The 14,326-nt window shown below is 46.6% G+C and overlaps 1 protein-coding gene across 1 annotated transcript in view; it reads left to right on the forward strand.

Moving 5' to 3' along the window:
* The window catches only part of NCF2 (neutrophil cytosolic factor 2), a 172,880-nt gene that overhangs the window by 96,350 nt on the left and 62,204 nt on the right, over nt 1-14,326 (forward strand). Inside the window, exon 13 of the mRNA XM_069232040.1 lies at nt 6,404-6,515. Within this exon, the coding sequence (XP_069088141.1) occupies nt 6,404-6,515 (112 nt within the window). The remainder of the gene's footprint in view (nt 1-6,403; nt 6,516-14,326) is intronic.

Below are 14,326 nucleotides of genomic sequence, written 5' to 3' on the forward strand. Positions count from 1 at the left end.
CTGATGACATCAGAGCCCTCCTGGATTGTGGGGTAACAGCAGCCCTCATCCTCCTGGACCTGTCTGCCACATTTGTCACTGCCTCGCACCACATCCTGATCAATAGACTACACGACATTGGGATTCAAGGAAACACCCTCAAATGACGACACACAGCTGATCCTCTCACTGACTGAAGATCCCACCACCACAACAGCTAACTTCCACAGATGCATGATGAACGTAGCCGACTGGGTGAAGGACAACTGTCTCAAACTCAACACTGAAAAAACAGAAGACCTCATCTTTGGGAACAACAACATGCCATGTACTGACACATGGTGGCCAGCAGAGCTCAGCGCACCCCTTGCCCCAACAGACCACGCCAGCAACCTTGGCATCATCCTGGATAGCAAGCTATCCATGAAAAAACAAGTTGACGCAATCTCATCCACCTGCTTCCACACCCTCCACATGCGCCGCAAGATCTTCAGGTGCTCCTAGCAGATACCAGAAGGACCGTCATGCAGGCCCTCATCACTAGCAGACTGGACTATGGAAACACACTGCATGTAAGAATCACAGAGACTCTAGACAATGCAGAACTCAGTGGCAAGACTCGTACTCAACCTTCCCAGAAGGACCCATATCAAACTCCATTTCAGAAAACTACACTGGCTCCAGATTCAGAAGAGATGTCAGTTTAAGGTGCTGACACACGCCTACAAGGCCCTGCACAACAAAGAACCAGCATACATCAACAAATGCCTAACCTTTCACCAATGAACTAGACACCTCCGATCAGCTTCCCTCTCCCTCGCAGACACACAACGGATAAGTTGAGCCAACTGCAGAGGACGCTCCTTCTTGCACCTGCCAGCCAAGGCTTGGAACAACCTCCCCCTGCACCTCAGGACCGCACTGTCACTCCAGCAATTCAGAAAAGAACTAAAGGCCTTGATGTTTGAATGATTATTCCTCCGCGCTGCGGCATACAGGTCCAGCTCCTCGAAACCCTCATGGGTCATTTGCAGCACTCTATAAATGTTTTATGATTGATCGATTTATCTCCAGATGTGTCGTACTCTGCATTAAAATCTGCTATGCACTGGCCAAGAAGCAACCACCTGAAGGTTTGCATGCTGATTCTGCCACAGCTGCAGCTGTGACCACTGCGTTAGCACACAATTTCCACTCTTTGACATCTGTCAGGCGGCAACGTGGGCATCTCTGCACACTTTTACTAAACACTACTGCCTGGACAGTCAGGTCTGTAGGGACGGGTACTTTGCTTGCTCGGTCCTGCAGGACTTTCTAGTATGATCATAATTTGCAGACCTGCCTCTGGGGATGGTGTTGCTTGGGTATCTATTCTAAGGTAAAGAATCTACAACTAGATGTCTCTATCAGATGGACAAGTTACTTACCTTCAGTAACGCCTTTTCTGGTTGAGACAATATCTAATTGCATATTCCTTACCAATCCACCCATCCTCCCCGCTCTGCAAACTGATTTCTAAGTACATTTACTCCTCTTTCTGGGCTTTAGTCTTGATGCACCAGTGGTGAGTGTTTTTCATGGCTCTGCACTTCTGGCATGGAAAGTTGAGAAAAGAAACTGATGTCAGTGTCCCGGAGTAGCACCTATATAGGACCTTCAACTAGATAAGGTGTTACCGAATGTGGGAAACTTGTCCTTTGTTGACCCCAAGGTTGCTTGGCTAAACATATTTGCTCAAGTTTTAGCCACACATAGCCAGTTCCACGTATTGCCAATGATCCAGGGATAAAGCTCTACATTTAATTCATGGACCACTCCGGGTAAGAGATCGTTAGTCCATATACAGACTCTCTTGTGCTCTACAGTCTGAAATTCTTCAAGTTTTACGTTTTATCGCTCAAACGTTCCTGTACTACAGGCCTCTGTTTGACTATTTAGGGCTCAAGCTATGAAAAGATCTTCCCTCTACACTTTATTCAAAATCATTTCTGGTTCAAGCGAGTTTTGAAGTCTCAACAACTATATAGTTCTTTAGCCCTCTCCTCATCTAGCAACCTTCGATAGTCTCCTTGTTCTGTTTCGCAACAAACTGCCAATTTGTGGTGCACACTGTACTGTACAAATAATGAATTAATCAATCAATCAATATAGCCTTTCCCCCTTTATTCTGGTACACCCTGGTCATATATGGAGGAATATGGGGATATAGGATGCCTAATCGTTCCCTGCTGACATGTTGTTTGCCAGTAAAGCATTGGTATTTCCATATGCAAATATGGGGTAAGACCCCAAGGGACTTGTAGCAGCATTATGGGAGTCTCCAACTTTTGAAATGGACAAGTGCCCAATCTATGAACTTGTGACGTGCTTAATATTCAGGTAATTAGTAGTAAAAATGATTTCATATTTTTCCATGGTCATATTAAGGATAACGTTCCTGCGGCAAAAAGATATCTCCCAATTGCAGGCTAAGAGATATTGCATGTATCACAAACAAATGTGTATAGCAGGCGTATTTGTTCTCTCGAATGTCATTTTTTCCTATATTTTTAAATGTATGTATTTTTAATAAGTGGGAAAAATTGACGTGACACATTTCCCTGAATTCAGAATTGTGTCTAGCTTTTTTATAACACATTTTATTGGTTTTTTTTCGAAAGACGATACACCAGACATATGCCCAAATAACCATATTGACCGATATGTGCCAGGCCAATGAAGTCCTTTCTAAAAGAATGCAGTAAAAACAGTAGTAATTACAACAACAACTATACCTCAACCCCCGCCCCCCACTTCCGGCCCAAGGACGGCAATGCAATCTGCATCAGCACATTCCCTTTCCCCATGGTATTCTGGCTTTGTCCTGCCTATATAGGACCGAACTTCATCATCAAGTGTATGGCGTGAATCCTCGACTATTTCCAGGCCCTGACGATATCCCTCATAGCCAGCACCAATCCCATCCACACCAAAGCTGTGCGGTATCTGTCTGCTTCAATCTCCTCTGTAACATGGAGATGGGCAAATATCGGATCTCAGGGTAGGTATCCATTCCAAGCACACCAACATCCCCTCCAAGAATGGGGTCAGCCAGATGTACAACCAGATCGTGTGTCGGAAATCACCTCGTCCAACCATGCAACATGGAAAAGTAAGCGAGGCAACTTCCACAACTAGTTCTGTGTGTAGGATCTCTTATGAAGGTATTGCCATTGTATTAAACAGTATTGTGAGGCAGATGTGCCTCGCAGGGCGAGCTGCATGCCTCCCTCCAGTCATCATTGGTTAGTTGCCCAAGATCTCCTGTCCAGTCCTCTCATAATCGACTGCAGGAATACAGCGCTATGAGCACCAATGATCAATATATTTGCTAAAGTTTGTGTCTGATTAGCACACCCAGGAGTACTTTAGCCTCAAGTGGGTTAAGGGCTGGTAGGTCCGCGAGCCCTTTAATGCTTGAGGTGAGGGTGTCACACAATTGTAAGTATCGAAAACAATTGTGAGTGGTTTAAATCATATTCCGTCTGCAGTACTTGGAAGGATTTCACTGTTAGACTTGATAGGACATCACCCAGCGTCAGGATGCCTTTTACAACCCAAGGTTTAAAGGTCTCTGTGGCCATTACCTGCAGCAGCCAGTATCCATATTACAGAGGAGCCTCGAATGTTAGTCATTTAGCTTATCCAAGAGCTCTGTGGGTCTCCCTCCATACCTGGAAGGTCACATGTGTGGCGATCAGGAGGTCACCCAGAGGGGTCCCACAGTATAAAAGATGGAAAAGAGGGGTCCCCTTTTTTGCCCATTTTTTGGTGGCAAAGGCAGGGTCAGCCCCAGTATCAAATTACCAACCATTGATAGCAATAACATGAGATGCACTGTAGAATAAGTATGTCCAGGGTAGCGATATCTTCATCATATGTGGATTTGTAGCACTTGGAAATGGCCACCTGTAGAGTACAGTGTTGCCCCAAAAAGCTCAGCAACAAGGCTTCCAGCATCCTGAACAGAGTGTGTGGGAATGGAAAAGGATAGTTTTGCAGTTGATATAGCAGCAAGACAGAATAACCATTTTGTATATGACCAAGCACCCTAGAATCGATAAAAGGAGGGTCGTCCAGAACTCCACATCTCTACTCATCTGCTCCAGATGGGGCAAGATACTGCTCTCCCAGACTTGCAGAGGGTCCACCTTCACATAAACCCCCGACATTGGAAGCCCTCCTAGAGGATCTGGATGTCGTCCGTCCACTAAAGCGCTGGAGGAGGGCATGGTATCAGATAGATGGCTGTTTTGGACTTGCTAATAACAAGCCCAGAGAAAGCCCAAAAATCTCCAGGAGTGAATAGCTGGGGCCCTGACTCTGGGGGATCATCCAGAAAAATTAGGACGTTGTCTGGATGTAAAGCAATCCTATCTGAGATCCCAGGTGCTCATTTTAAGCCTCTGACCAAGGCTTCTATTCTCAGCCATCCTGCCAGGGGTTCGATTCTGAGTGCAAATAATACGGGAGAGTGTGGGTATTCCTGCCTCGCCCCTCGGTACAGTGGAAACAGGGCAGAAAACGACCCCTCTATCTGTACTCTTACCTGTAGGTCTGTGTACAGGAGTTTTGTCCAACCAAGGAACCTAGGCCCAAAGTTTGTCTTGTGCAAAAGACAGAACAAATAATCCCACCAGACAGGATCGAATGTCTTGTAGAAATCGACCAGCAGAAGCATGTGCACTTCCAGCAACTGAACTACCAATGCCCAGGCATTATAGAGCCGCCGGATATTATGGCGTTTGGTCCACTCAGGCATAAAGCCAGACTGGTCTGCCTGTATCAGGATAGTAATCACTGTGGGCCACGACCGTAGCCCATATTTTAAGTGCTATATTCATAAGAGAGATTGGACGTAGGAGGAACAGATGTCTGCTGGGTGTCCCAATTTGTGTATTACTATAATATCAGCCATTCGGAGGTCAGGGGGGAGCCTGCCTTCTCCTGTGTCCCCATAAGTGCCTTCCATAGAGGCACCACAAGCAGCCCCCTATAAAGCTTAAAGAACTCCACTGGGAAGCCATTAGGGCTTTTGCCAGGCATAAGCTGGGACAGGGCCTCTCCCTGTACCTCCCCAATGATATCTTTATCCAAAGCATCCATTTCAAAATCGACCAGGAGATGTGTAGGCAGATCCCTCACAAAATCCCAGAGGTCCGCGGGATTCACCTCTGGTGGTGGGGCTTAGAGCGCAGTGTAGTAAGTGGCAAAGCGTTGGGCAATAGCCGCATTGCCCGTATGTCTAATCCCTGCCCCATCAGTGGAGTGTGTTGCACCGTGTTAGTGCAGAGCCAATGCAGGCTCTTGCTGGTCTTGTCACCCCAGCGATATATACCGCTTTGAGTGGCTAGCCAAATTAACAATGCCTCGTTCATGAGGAGTTCACAGAGTGTAATTTTTTGGTGCAACAGGTCCCTCAGCCTGGCAGGAGAGCACAATATGGCCTGGGTCACCACTAACTCTATAATGTGCATTTCTAGTGCGGTTGTTTCTTGCCTGTGCTTAGTGCGCCATCCTGAAATATGACTAATAAGTTCCTCTCTAATTGTGGCCTTTAATGCCTTCCAGAGAACTTCTGGGTACTCCACTGTGCCCTCATTTTTGTTTAAGTACTGTTCTGTGCCTGCATGGATGGACGTCTTGGTGTCAGGGTCTTGTAGCCACCATGCATTCAGACTCTAGCCCAGTCAAGATTGTTGTGGGCCTATCTGAACCCGCACTTCCACAGGGGAATGATCTGAAAGGCGAACAAGCACATATATGGACCTCTTGAATCCTGTGGGGCGCCGAGATGGGGAGGAGGAAGCAGTCCATCCTGGAGAATTGTGTCTGGATCTTAATGAAGTGTCGGTCTCTACATTCTCGCATTTCTTCTGTACTCTTTAGGCAATAAAATATGAAAATGGCCATCTGTTACAAAAGTGTCTGCCTGTTTTAGAGGGCTCAAGATATATACTTTCAAAAATGTAACATTTATATCAGGCCACCAGCAGAAACAATTGCACAGTTTTCTACTGAAAAAAACTAATAATTCCAATAACTTGACTTTAGATGTAATGCATTGAAAGCAAACTGCACATTTTAGGTATAATTTTGATCAAACTGTTCTTATCACTGAAATCTACTTTGTCTGGTACCAGTTGCCAAAAAATAATATGTTACGGTTTAATTATTTATGTACAAAAACAAAAAATCCTTTATTTAACGTATTTCATTCAGAGATAAAGTTGTAATAGATCTGTGACAAACAGTGTTTCTAACATGCCCCATGGGGGCAGATTGTCAGCTGCCGTTATTCCCCTCCCCCAGTCCTGCTGACTTATTGCTAGGCAGTACAATTTTGGGGTAACAGACATTGACTCTCTTTTACTTCTCACTGTAGTTACAAGGCCGCAGATGAAGAGAATCGTGTGCCGCTCAGCAAGGACAATGTGCAGACCGCTTGGCGCCAGGCTTCTAAGCGCTGCCTGAGACTATGGTGTGAACTTCTAGAGGTAGGATAAGAACAATCTTTTGGAGAAAAAAAATATAGCAACCTGCTAACTTTAAACTACTTTAGAGATGAGCAGCTCTAAACATAAATGGATAGATTATGTTAAATCTAAAAAAACAGACTGTTAATGGGCCAGTTCATCTATGCAGACATAATTCACTATTCATCAACAGTAATATAGACCATTACCATATTGAACCTGCCGAACTTACTTGTCTATTTGTCATTAACTGTTAGCTATTATAGCCAAAGCCAATGGAACAATTTACATTTTTCACTTTTCTAATATCACAATTAAATCCCCTGATCTGCAGGGTACATGAAGGTCTCTACATAGGGCCTCACAAAAGAAGCCATGTTAAGAACCCTTTCCACATTAATGATCTAGGGTAGACATGTCAATATAGTAAAACGGTCAAAGAATCACGCTGCATTGTGCCCATTATATTAAACTATTGCTTGGAGCCAGCCCCATTACTAGCTGCACTGAAAACCATCACTTTTCACAAAGTGTATGCCTCATGAGCAGCATGAAAATGATATTTGAAAGAGAAGACCCAAATTGGTTTTGATGCCTTAGACCATGCATCCACATATTTACGCTGGAAAATAGGTATTAAAGCGGAATCCAAACCACCCCACTTGGTTCAAGTCCCAAGTTCTTCTTGACCAAGAAAGGGACTACTCCACAGAGTGCTCAAAGAGCAGCTATGGAACCCAGGCTGGAGAATGCCAGTATCCCTGAGTTGAGGGGACATTACCTGAAGATTGCACTTTCTGCTGGAGAAGCGGAGGGTTTGCCTGAAATGCCTAAAAACCTGTCAGTCTGATGAGAAAAGGAAGCCGAGTGCCTGGTCCTGTAGGAGGAAGCTCACTGGGAGGGGAAAACCAGCATGTATAAGCCGTGTAGCACCCAGAGAAAGCACAGCATTCCAAAGAGTGAAACCTGGAGCAATTCATGTAATGAAGTGGTCCCCACCAGTTCCTTTGTGAGCCACACTAAGATTGTTGCAGAGGAAGTACCACTGTTACGCCTTGGAGTCTGAGGAGGGTTCTAAAGACTGATGCAGCAGCTGCTAGCGTGAGAGAGAGTGAAGCTGCATCAACACCAAAGTGAGATGTCTCTGTCACCACAGATGACTCAAGCTGAAGGTTGCAAGTGCTGAATCTGAACACCTGTCTGCCACCGACTGGGTAGGCTGCCAAAGCTGAAGGCATGGGTTGTGGGGTAGAACTGCGTCACGTTTGTCATCCTGCGAATACTGTCCCTGGGCAGAGGTAGCATTGCAACCCCTATATTAGAAGAGTCACTGCTGTGAAGGATGGAGCACAAACCCCATCTGATGCACTCCTACAGCTACACCAATATCAGTAGGTTTATGCAGGGCTTAGCCTGCACATGGGATAAGAAAGTATCAAGCACAGACGAGTCTGATGCACATGCTTGTGACTCCCCCAGAGGAGTAAAAGGCATTGAACTAGTTGTGTTTGACCTGTGAAAGAATTTGGCACTATCTGCAGCTGCGCATGATTGATACCTAAGCTATAGTGTGTAGGCAACTGTAAACACAGAATTCCGACCCTGGGGAAAGAGTATAGGGGCAGTGGTGTTGTGTATTGTTATATGCAACTTACTTTCAACCCTGAAATATGTTCTTATCAAATTGTGTAGTATTGTGTTCTGCAGTGAGATTAAAAGTCCTTTCTTTTTACATGAAACTATAAGCACTGGGCTAAATATTACATTATTTTGTCTGTTGCTGTAGTGCTGAGTTCGGAGTGTTTACCCCCCCCCCCCCCCCAATACTACCTCCGTGAGAAACTTTGAACTGCTTGCCCTCACTGCAGTGAGAGTTAGGTGTGATAGGGATTGACCTTGGCCCAGTTTGCAGAGACAATGTAGAGTGGACTCCAGGGGGAAACATGATTTGGGCCTAATAGTCCTAGCCTCCCATATGGCCCAGTAGCAGAGCATAACAGAGTGCCAGTTCCTAATGGATCAGCCTCATCCATAGACAGCACAATGGAATGAGTGTTATGTAGGATGACACAAAACCTAGCAGTGAATTGTGTATTGTAAGTGAGATTGTATTCCATTGGCAGAAGTTTATAGTAATTGTCAGAGTTTTGTGATTGTCAGAAATGTGCCCTGTCTGCAGTTACCCCAGATTTTGTATGCCTTTCTGCTGAACACTATTTCTGCTAGTTATCCTGCTATTCAGTGGTTAAGTGTTAGTGCCTCTTCTTTCAACACGGCAAAATTGGTGTAGACATGAGTTTTTTATTTAATTTGCCTAAAGTCTGTAGCACATAGTGCTAAGTGTACCCAGGGCCTGCAACCTAATTGCTACCAGTGGACATCAGCACTGATTGTACCATCCACAGCAGTGGCACTGTAAAGCATGTCTCCAGGACTACCATTGTAGCCCGGCTGTGCAGTTTTAAACTGCAATTCGACGTGTCAAAATCACCCCTTTTTGGCAGTCCTAAAACGTCATTTTAAATATTATTAAGTAACCCCTTAGTAGGCTTGTGTAAGGAAATGCCTCCTTGGCATGGTTACCCCCTGACTTTTTGCCTTTGCTGATGCTATGTTTTGAATTGAAAGTGTGCTGTGGCCTGCTAACCAGGCCCCAGCACCAGTGTTCTTTCCCTAACCTGTACTTTTGATTCCACAATTGGCATACCCTGGCATCCACGTAAGTCCCTTGTAACTGGTACCCCTGGTACCAAGGGCCCTGATGCCAGGGAAGGTCTCTAAGGGCTGCAGCATATCTTATGCCACCCTGGGGACCCCTCACTCAGCACAGACACACTGCTTGCCAGCTTGTGTGTGCTGGTGAGAACAAAACGAGTAAGTCGACATGGCACTCCCCTCAGGGTGCCATGCCAACCTCACACTGCCTATGCAGTATAGATAAGTCACCCCTCTAGTAGGCCTTACAGCCCTAAGGCAGGGTGCACTATACCATAGGTGAGGGCACCAGTGCATGAGTACTGTGCCCCTACAGTGTCTAAGCCAAACCTTAGACATTGTAAGAGCAGGGTAGCCATAAGAGTATATGGTCTGGGAGTCTGTCAAACACGGACTCCACAGCACCATAATGGCTACACTGAAAATTGGGAAGTTTGGTATCAAACTTCTCAGCACAATAAATGCACACTGATGCCAGTGTACATTTTATTGTGAAATACACCCCAGAGGGCACCTTAGAGGTGCCCCCTGAAACCTTAACCGACTATCTGTGTAGGCTGACTGGTTCCAGCAGCCTGCCACAACCGAGACATGTTGCTGGCCCCATGGGGAGAGTGCCTTTGTCACTCTGAGGCCAGTAACAAAGCCTGCACTGTGTTGAGATGCTAACACCTCCCCCAGGCAGGAGCTGTAACACCTGGCGGTGAGCCTCAATGGCTTACCCCCTTTGTTCCAGCACCACAGGGCACTCCAGCTAGTGGAGTTGACTCTAACTTTTAGCAATCCTCCATCTTGCAGATGGAGGATTCCCCCAATAGGGATAGGAATGTGACCCCCTCCCCTTGGGAGGAGGCACAAAGAGGGTGTACCCACCCTCGGGGCTAGTAGCCATTGGCTACTAACCCCCCAGACCTAAACACGCCCTTAAATTTAGTATTTAAGGGCTTCCCTGAACCTAAGAATTTAGATTCCTGAAACTACAAGAAGAAGAGGACTGCTGAGCTGAAAGACCCCTGCAGAAGAAGAAAAGAAGACACCAACTGCTTTGGCCCCAGTCCTACCGGCCTGTCTCCTGCCTTCTAAAGAAACCTGCTCCAGCGAAGCTTTCCCAAGGACCAGCGACCTCTGAATCCTCAGAGGACTGCCCTGCTTCAAGAAAGACAAGAAACTCCAGAGGACAGCGGCCCTGTTCCAAAAAGACTGCAAATTTGTTACAGAGGAGCAGATTTAAAGACCCCTGCAAATCCCCGCAAGAAGCGTGAGACTTGCAACACTGCACCCGGCGACCCCGACTCGACTGGTGGAGAACCAACACCTCAGGGAGGACCCGGCGACTCCGAGACTGTGAGTAACCAAAGTTGTCCCCCCTGAGCCCCCACAGCAACGCCTGCAGAGGGAATCCCCAGGCTCCCCCTGACCGCGACTGCCTGACTCTGAAATCCCGACGGCTGGAAAAGACCCTGCACCCGCAGCCCCCAGCACCTGAAGGAACGGAACTTCAGTGCAGGAGCGACCCCCAGGAGGCCCTCTCCCGTGCCCAGGTGGTGGCTACCCCGAGGAGCCCCCCCCTTGCCTGCCTGCACCACTGAAGAGATCCCTTGGTCTCTCATTGAAAACCATTGAAAACCCGACGCGTGTTTGCACACTGCACCCGGCCGCCCCCGCGCTGCTGAGGGTGTACTTTTTGTGCTGACTTGTGTCCCCCCCGGTGCCCTACAAAACCCCCCTGGTCTGCCCTCCGAAGACGCGGGTACTTACCTGCTGGCAGACCGGAACCGGGGCACCCCCTTCTCTCCATTGAAGCCTATGTGTTTTGGGCACCTCTTTGACCTCTGCACCTGACCGGCCCTGAGCTGCTGGTGTGGTAACTTTGGGGTTGCTCTGAACCCCCAACGGTGGGCTACCTTGGACCCAAACCTGAGACTTGTAAGTGATTTGCTTACCTGTTAAAACTAACAATAACTTACCTCCCCCAGGAACTGTGAAAATTGCACTGTGTCCACTTTTAAAAAAGCTATTTGTGTTTTATGTGAAAAGTATATATGCTACTGTAATTATTCAAAGTTCCTTTCAAATGAGATATTACATGTAGAATTTGAACCTGTGGTTCTTAAAATAAACTAAGAAAATATATTTTTCTATAACAAAACCTATTGGCTGGATTTGTCTCGGAGTGTGTGTTCCTCATTTATTGCCTGTGTGTATGTACAACAAATGCTTAACACTACTCCTTTGATAAGCCTACTGCTCGACCACACTACCACAAAATAGAGCATTAGTATTATCTCTTTTTGCCACTATCTTACCTCTAAGGGGAACCATTGGACTCTGTGCATACTATTCCTTACTTTGAAATAGTGCATACAGAGCCAACTTCCTACATTGGTGGATCAGCGGTGGGGTACAAGACTTTGCATTTGCTGGACTACTCAGCCAATACCTGATCACACGACAAATTCCAAAAATTGTCATTACAAATTGTTTTTGCAATTTGAGCTATTTTTCTAAATTCTTAAAAGACCTGCTAGGGCCTTGTGTTAGTCCCTGTTTAGCATTTCTTTTAGTGTTTAAAAGTTTGGTAAAAGTTTGAATTAGATTCTAGAACTAGTTTTTAGATTCTTAAAAAGTATTCCAACTTTTAGAAGCATAATGTCTAGTACAGATGTGAATGTGGTGGAACTCGACACCACACCTTACCTCCATCTTAAGATGAGGGAGCTAAGGTCACTCTGTAAAATAAAGAAAATAACAATGGGCCCCAGACCTTCCAAACTACAGCTCCAGGAGCTGTTGGCAGAGTTTGAAAAGGCCAACCCCTCTGAGGATGGCAACACAGAGGATGATGATAGTGACTTGGAGGGAGATTCCCCCCTACCAGTCCTATTTAGGGAGAACAGGGCCTCTCAAGCCCTGACTCCAAACATAATAGTCAGAGATGCTGCTTCCCTCACAGGAGGGACCAACATCTCTGAAATCACTGAGGATAACTCCAGTGAAGAGGACATCCAGTTAGCAAGGATGGCCAAAAGACTGGCTTTGGAAAGACAGATCCTAGCCATAGAAAGGGAAAGACAAGAGATGGGCCTAGGACCCATCAATGGTGGCAGCAACTTAAATAGGGTCAGAGATTCTCCTGACATGTTGAAAATCCCTAAAGGGATTGTAACTAAATATGAAGATGGTGATGACATCACCAAATGGTTCACAGCTTTTGAGAGGGCTTGTGTAACCAGAGAAGTGAACAAATCTCACTGGGGTGCTCTCCTTTGGGAAATGTTCACAGGAATGTGTAGGGATAGACTCCTCACGGTCTCTGGAAAAGATGCAGAATCTTATGACCTCATGAAGGGTACCCTGATTGAGGGCTTTGGATTCTCCACTGAGGAGTAAAGGATTAGATTCAGGGGGGCTCAAAAATCCTCAAGCCAGACCTGGGTTGACTTTGTAGACTACTCAGTAAAAACACTAGATGGTTGGATTCAAGGCAGTGGTGTAAGTAATTATGATGGGCTGTACAATTTATTTGTGAAAGAACACCTCTTAAGTAATTGTTTCAATGATAAACTGCATCAGCATCTGGTAGACCTAGGACCAATTTCTCCCCAAGAATTGGGAAAGAAGGCAGACCATTGGGTCAAGACTAAGGTGTCCAAAACTTCCACAGGGGGTGACCAAAAGAAAGGGGTCACAAAACCTCCCCAGGGGAAGGGTGGTGAGACAGCCAAAAACAAAAATAGTAAAGAGTCTTCTACAGGCCCCCAAAAACCTGCACAGGAGGGTGGGCCCAGAGCCTCTTCACAAACCAATTTTGGGTACAAGGGTAAAAACTTTGATCCCAAAAAGGCCTGGTGTCGTAGCTGTAATCAGCCTGGACACCAAACTGGAGACAAGGCCTGTCCCCAGAAAAATACCACTTCTAACACCACTCCAGCTAAAACTGGAATGGCCAGTCTCCAAGTGGGATCAACAGTGTGCCCAGAGCAAATCAGGTGTCACACTGAAGCTACATTAGTCTCTGAGGGTGGGGTGGATTTAGCCACACTGGCTGCCTGGCCTCCTAACATGCAAAAATACAGGCAGCAGCTCTTAATTAATGGGACAAGTGTAGAAGGCCTGAGGGATACAGGTGCCAGTGTCACCATGGTGACAGAGAAACTGGTTTCCCCTGGTCAATACCTGGCTGGACAAACTTATCCAGTCACCAACGCTGACAATCAGACTAAAGTACATCCCATGGCTATGGTAACTTTAGAGTGGGGAGGGGTCAATGGCCTGAAACAGGTGGTGGTCTCCTCAAATATCCCAGTAGACTGTTTGCTTGGAAATGACCTGGAGTCCTCAGCCTGGGCTGAGGTAGAACTGAAAACCCATGCAGCCATGCTGGGTATCCCTGAACTGGTGTGTGTCAAGACAAGGGGCACAGTGCAAGGCTCAGGGTGAAAAAGTAGAGCTGGAGTCTGGAAAAAGGGCCCAGCCTACCAAGAGACAAGGAAAGTCAGCTGGGAAACCAACTGCAACACAACACCAAAAAGAGAACCTCTCTTCTCAGGAAGAAGTTCTACCCTCTGAGGGAACTGAGCCTATGGAGCTGGAACCTTATCAGGTTGAGCTCTTGGGCCCAGGGGGACCCTCAAGGGAAGAGTTGTGTAAGGGACAAGAAACCTGTCCCTCTCTTGAAGGCCTTAGGCAGCAAGCTGCTGAAGAGTCCAATGACAAGAAAACTGGAACACATAGGGTCTATTGGGAAGATGGACTCCTGTACACTGAGGCAAGAGATCCCAAACCTGGGGCCACTAGGAGAGTGGTAGTGCCTCAGGGGTTCAGAGAGTTTATTCTGACCTTAGCCCATGACATTCCCCTTGCTGGGCATTTGGGACAAACCAAGACGTGGGAGAGGTTAGTCAACCACTTCTACTGGCCCAATATGACCCAGAAAGTTAAGGAGTTTTGTGTCTCCTGTACCACCTGTCAAGCCAGTGGTAAGACAGGTGGACATCCAAAGGCCCCCCTCATTCCACTTCCAGTGGTGGGGGTCCCCTTTGAAAGAGTGGGTGTGGACATAGTGGGTCCACTTGAACCTCCCACAGCCTCAGGAAATATGTACATCCTAGTAGTAG

This window comes from Pleurodeles waltl, chromosome 4_2, assembly GCF_031143425.1.
Source record: "Pleurodeles waltl isolate 20211129_DDA chromosome 4_2, aPleWal1.hap1.20221129, whole genome shotgun sequence".
Lineage (NCBI taxonomy): Eukaryota > Metazoa > Chordata > Amphibia > Caudata > Salamandridae > Pleurodeles > Pleurodeles waltl.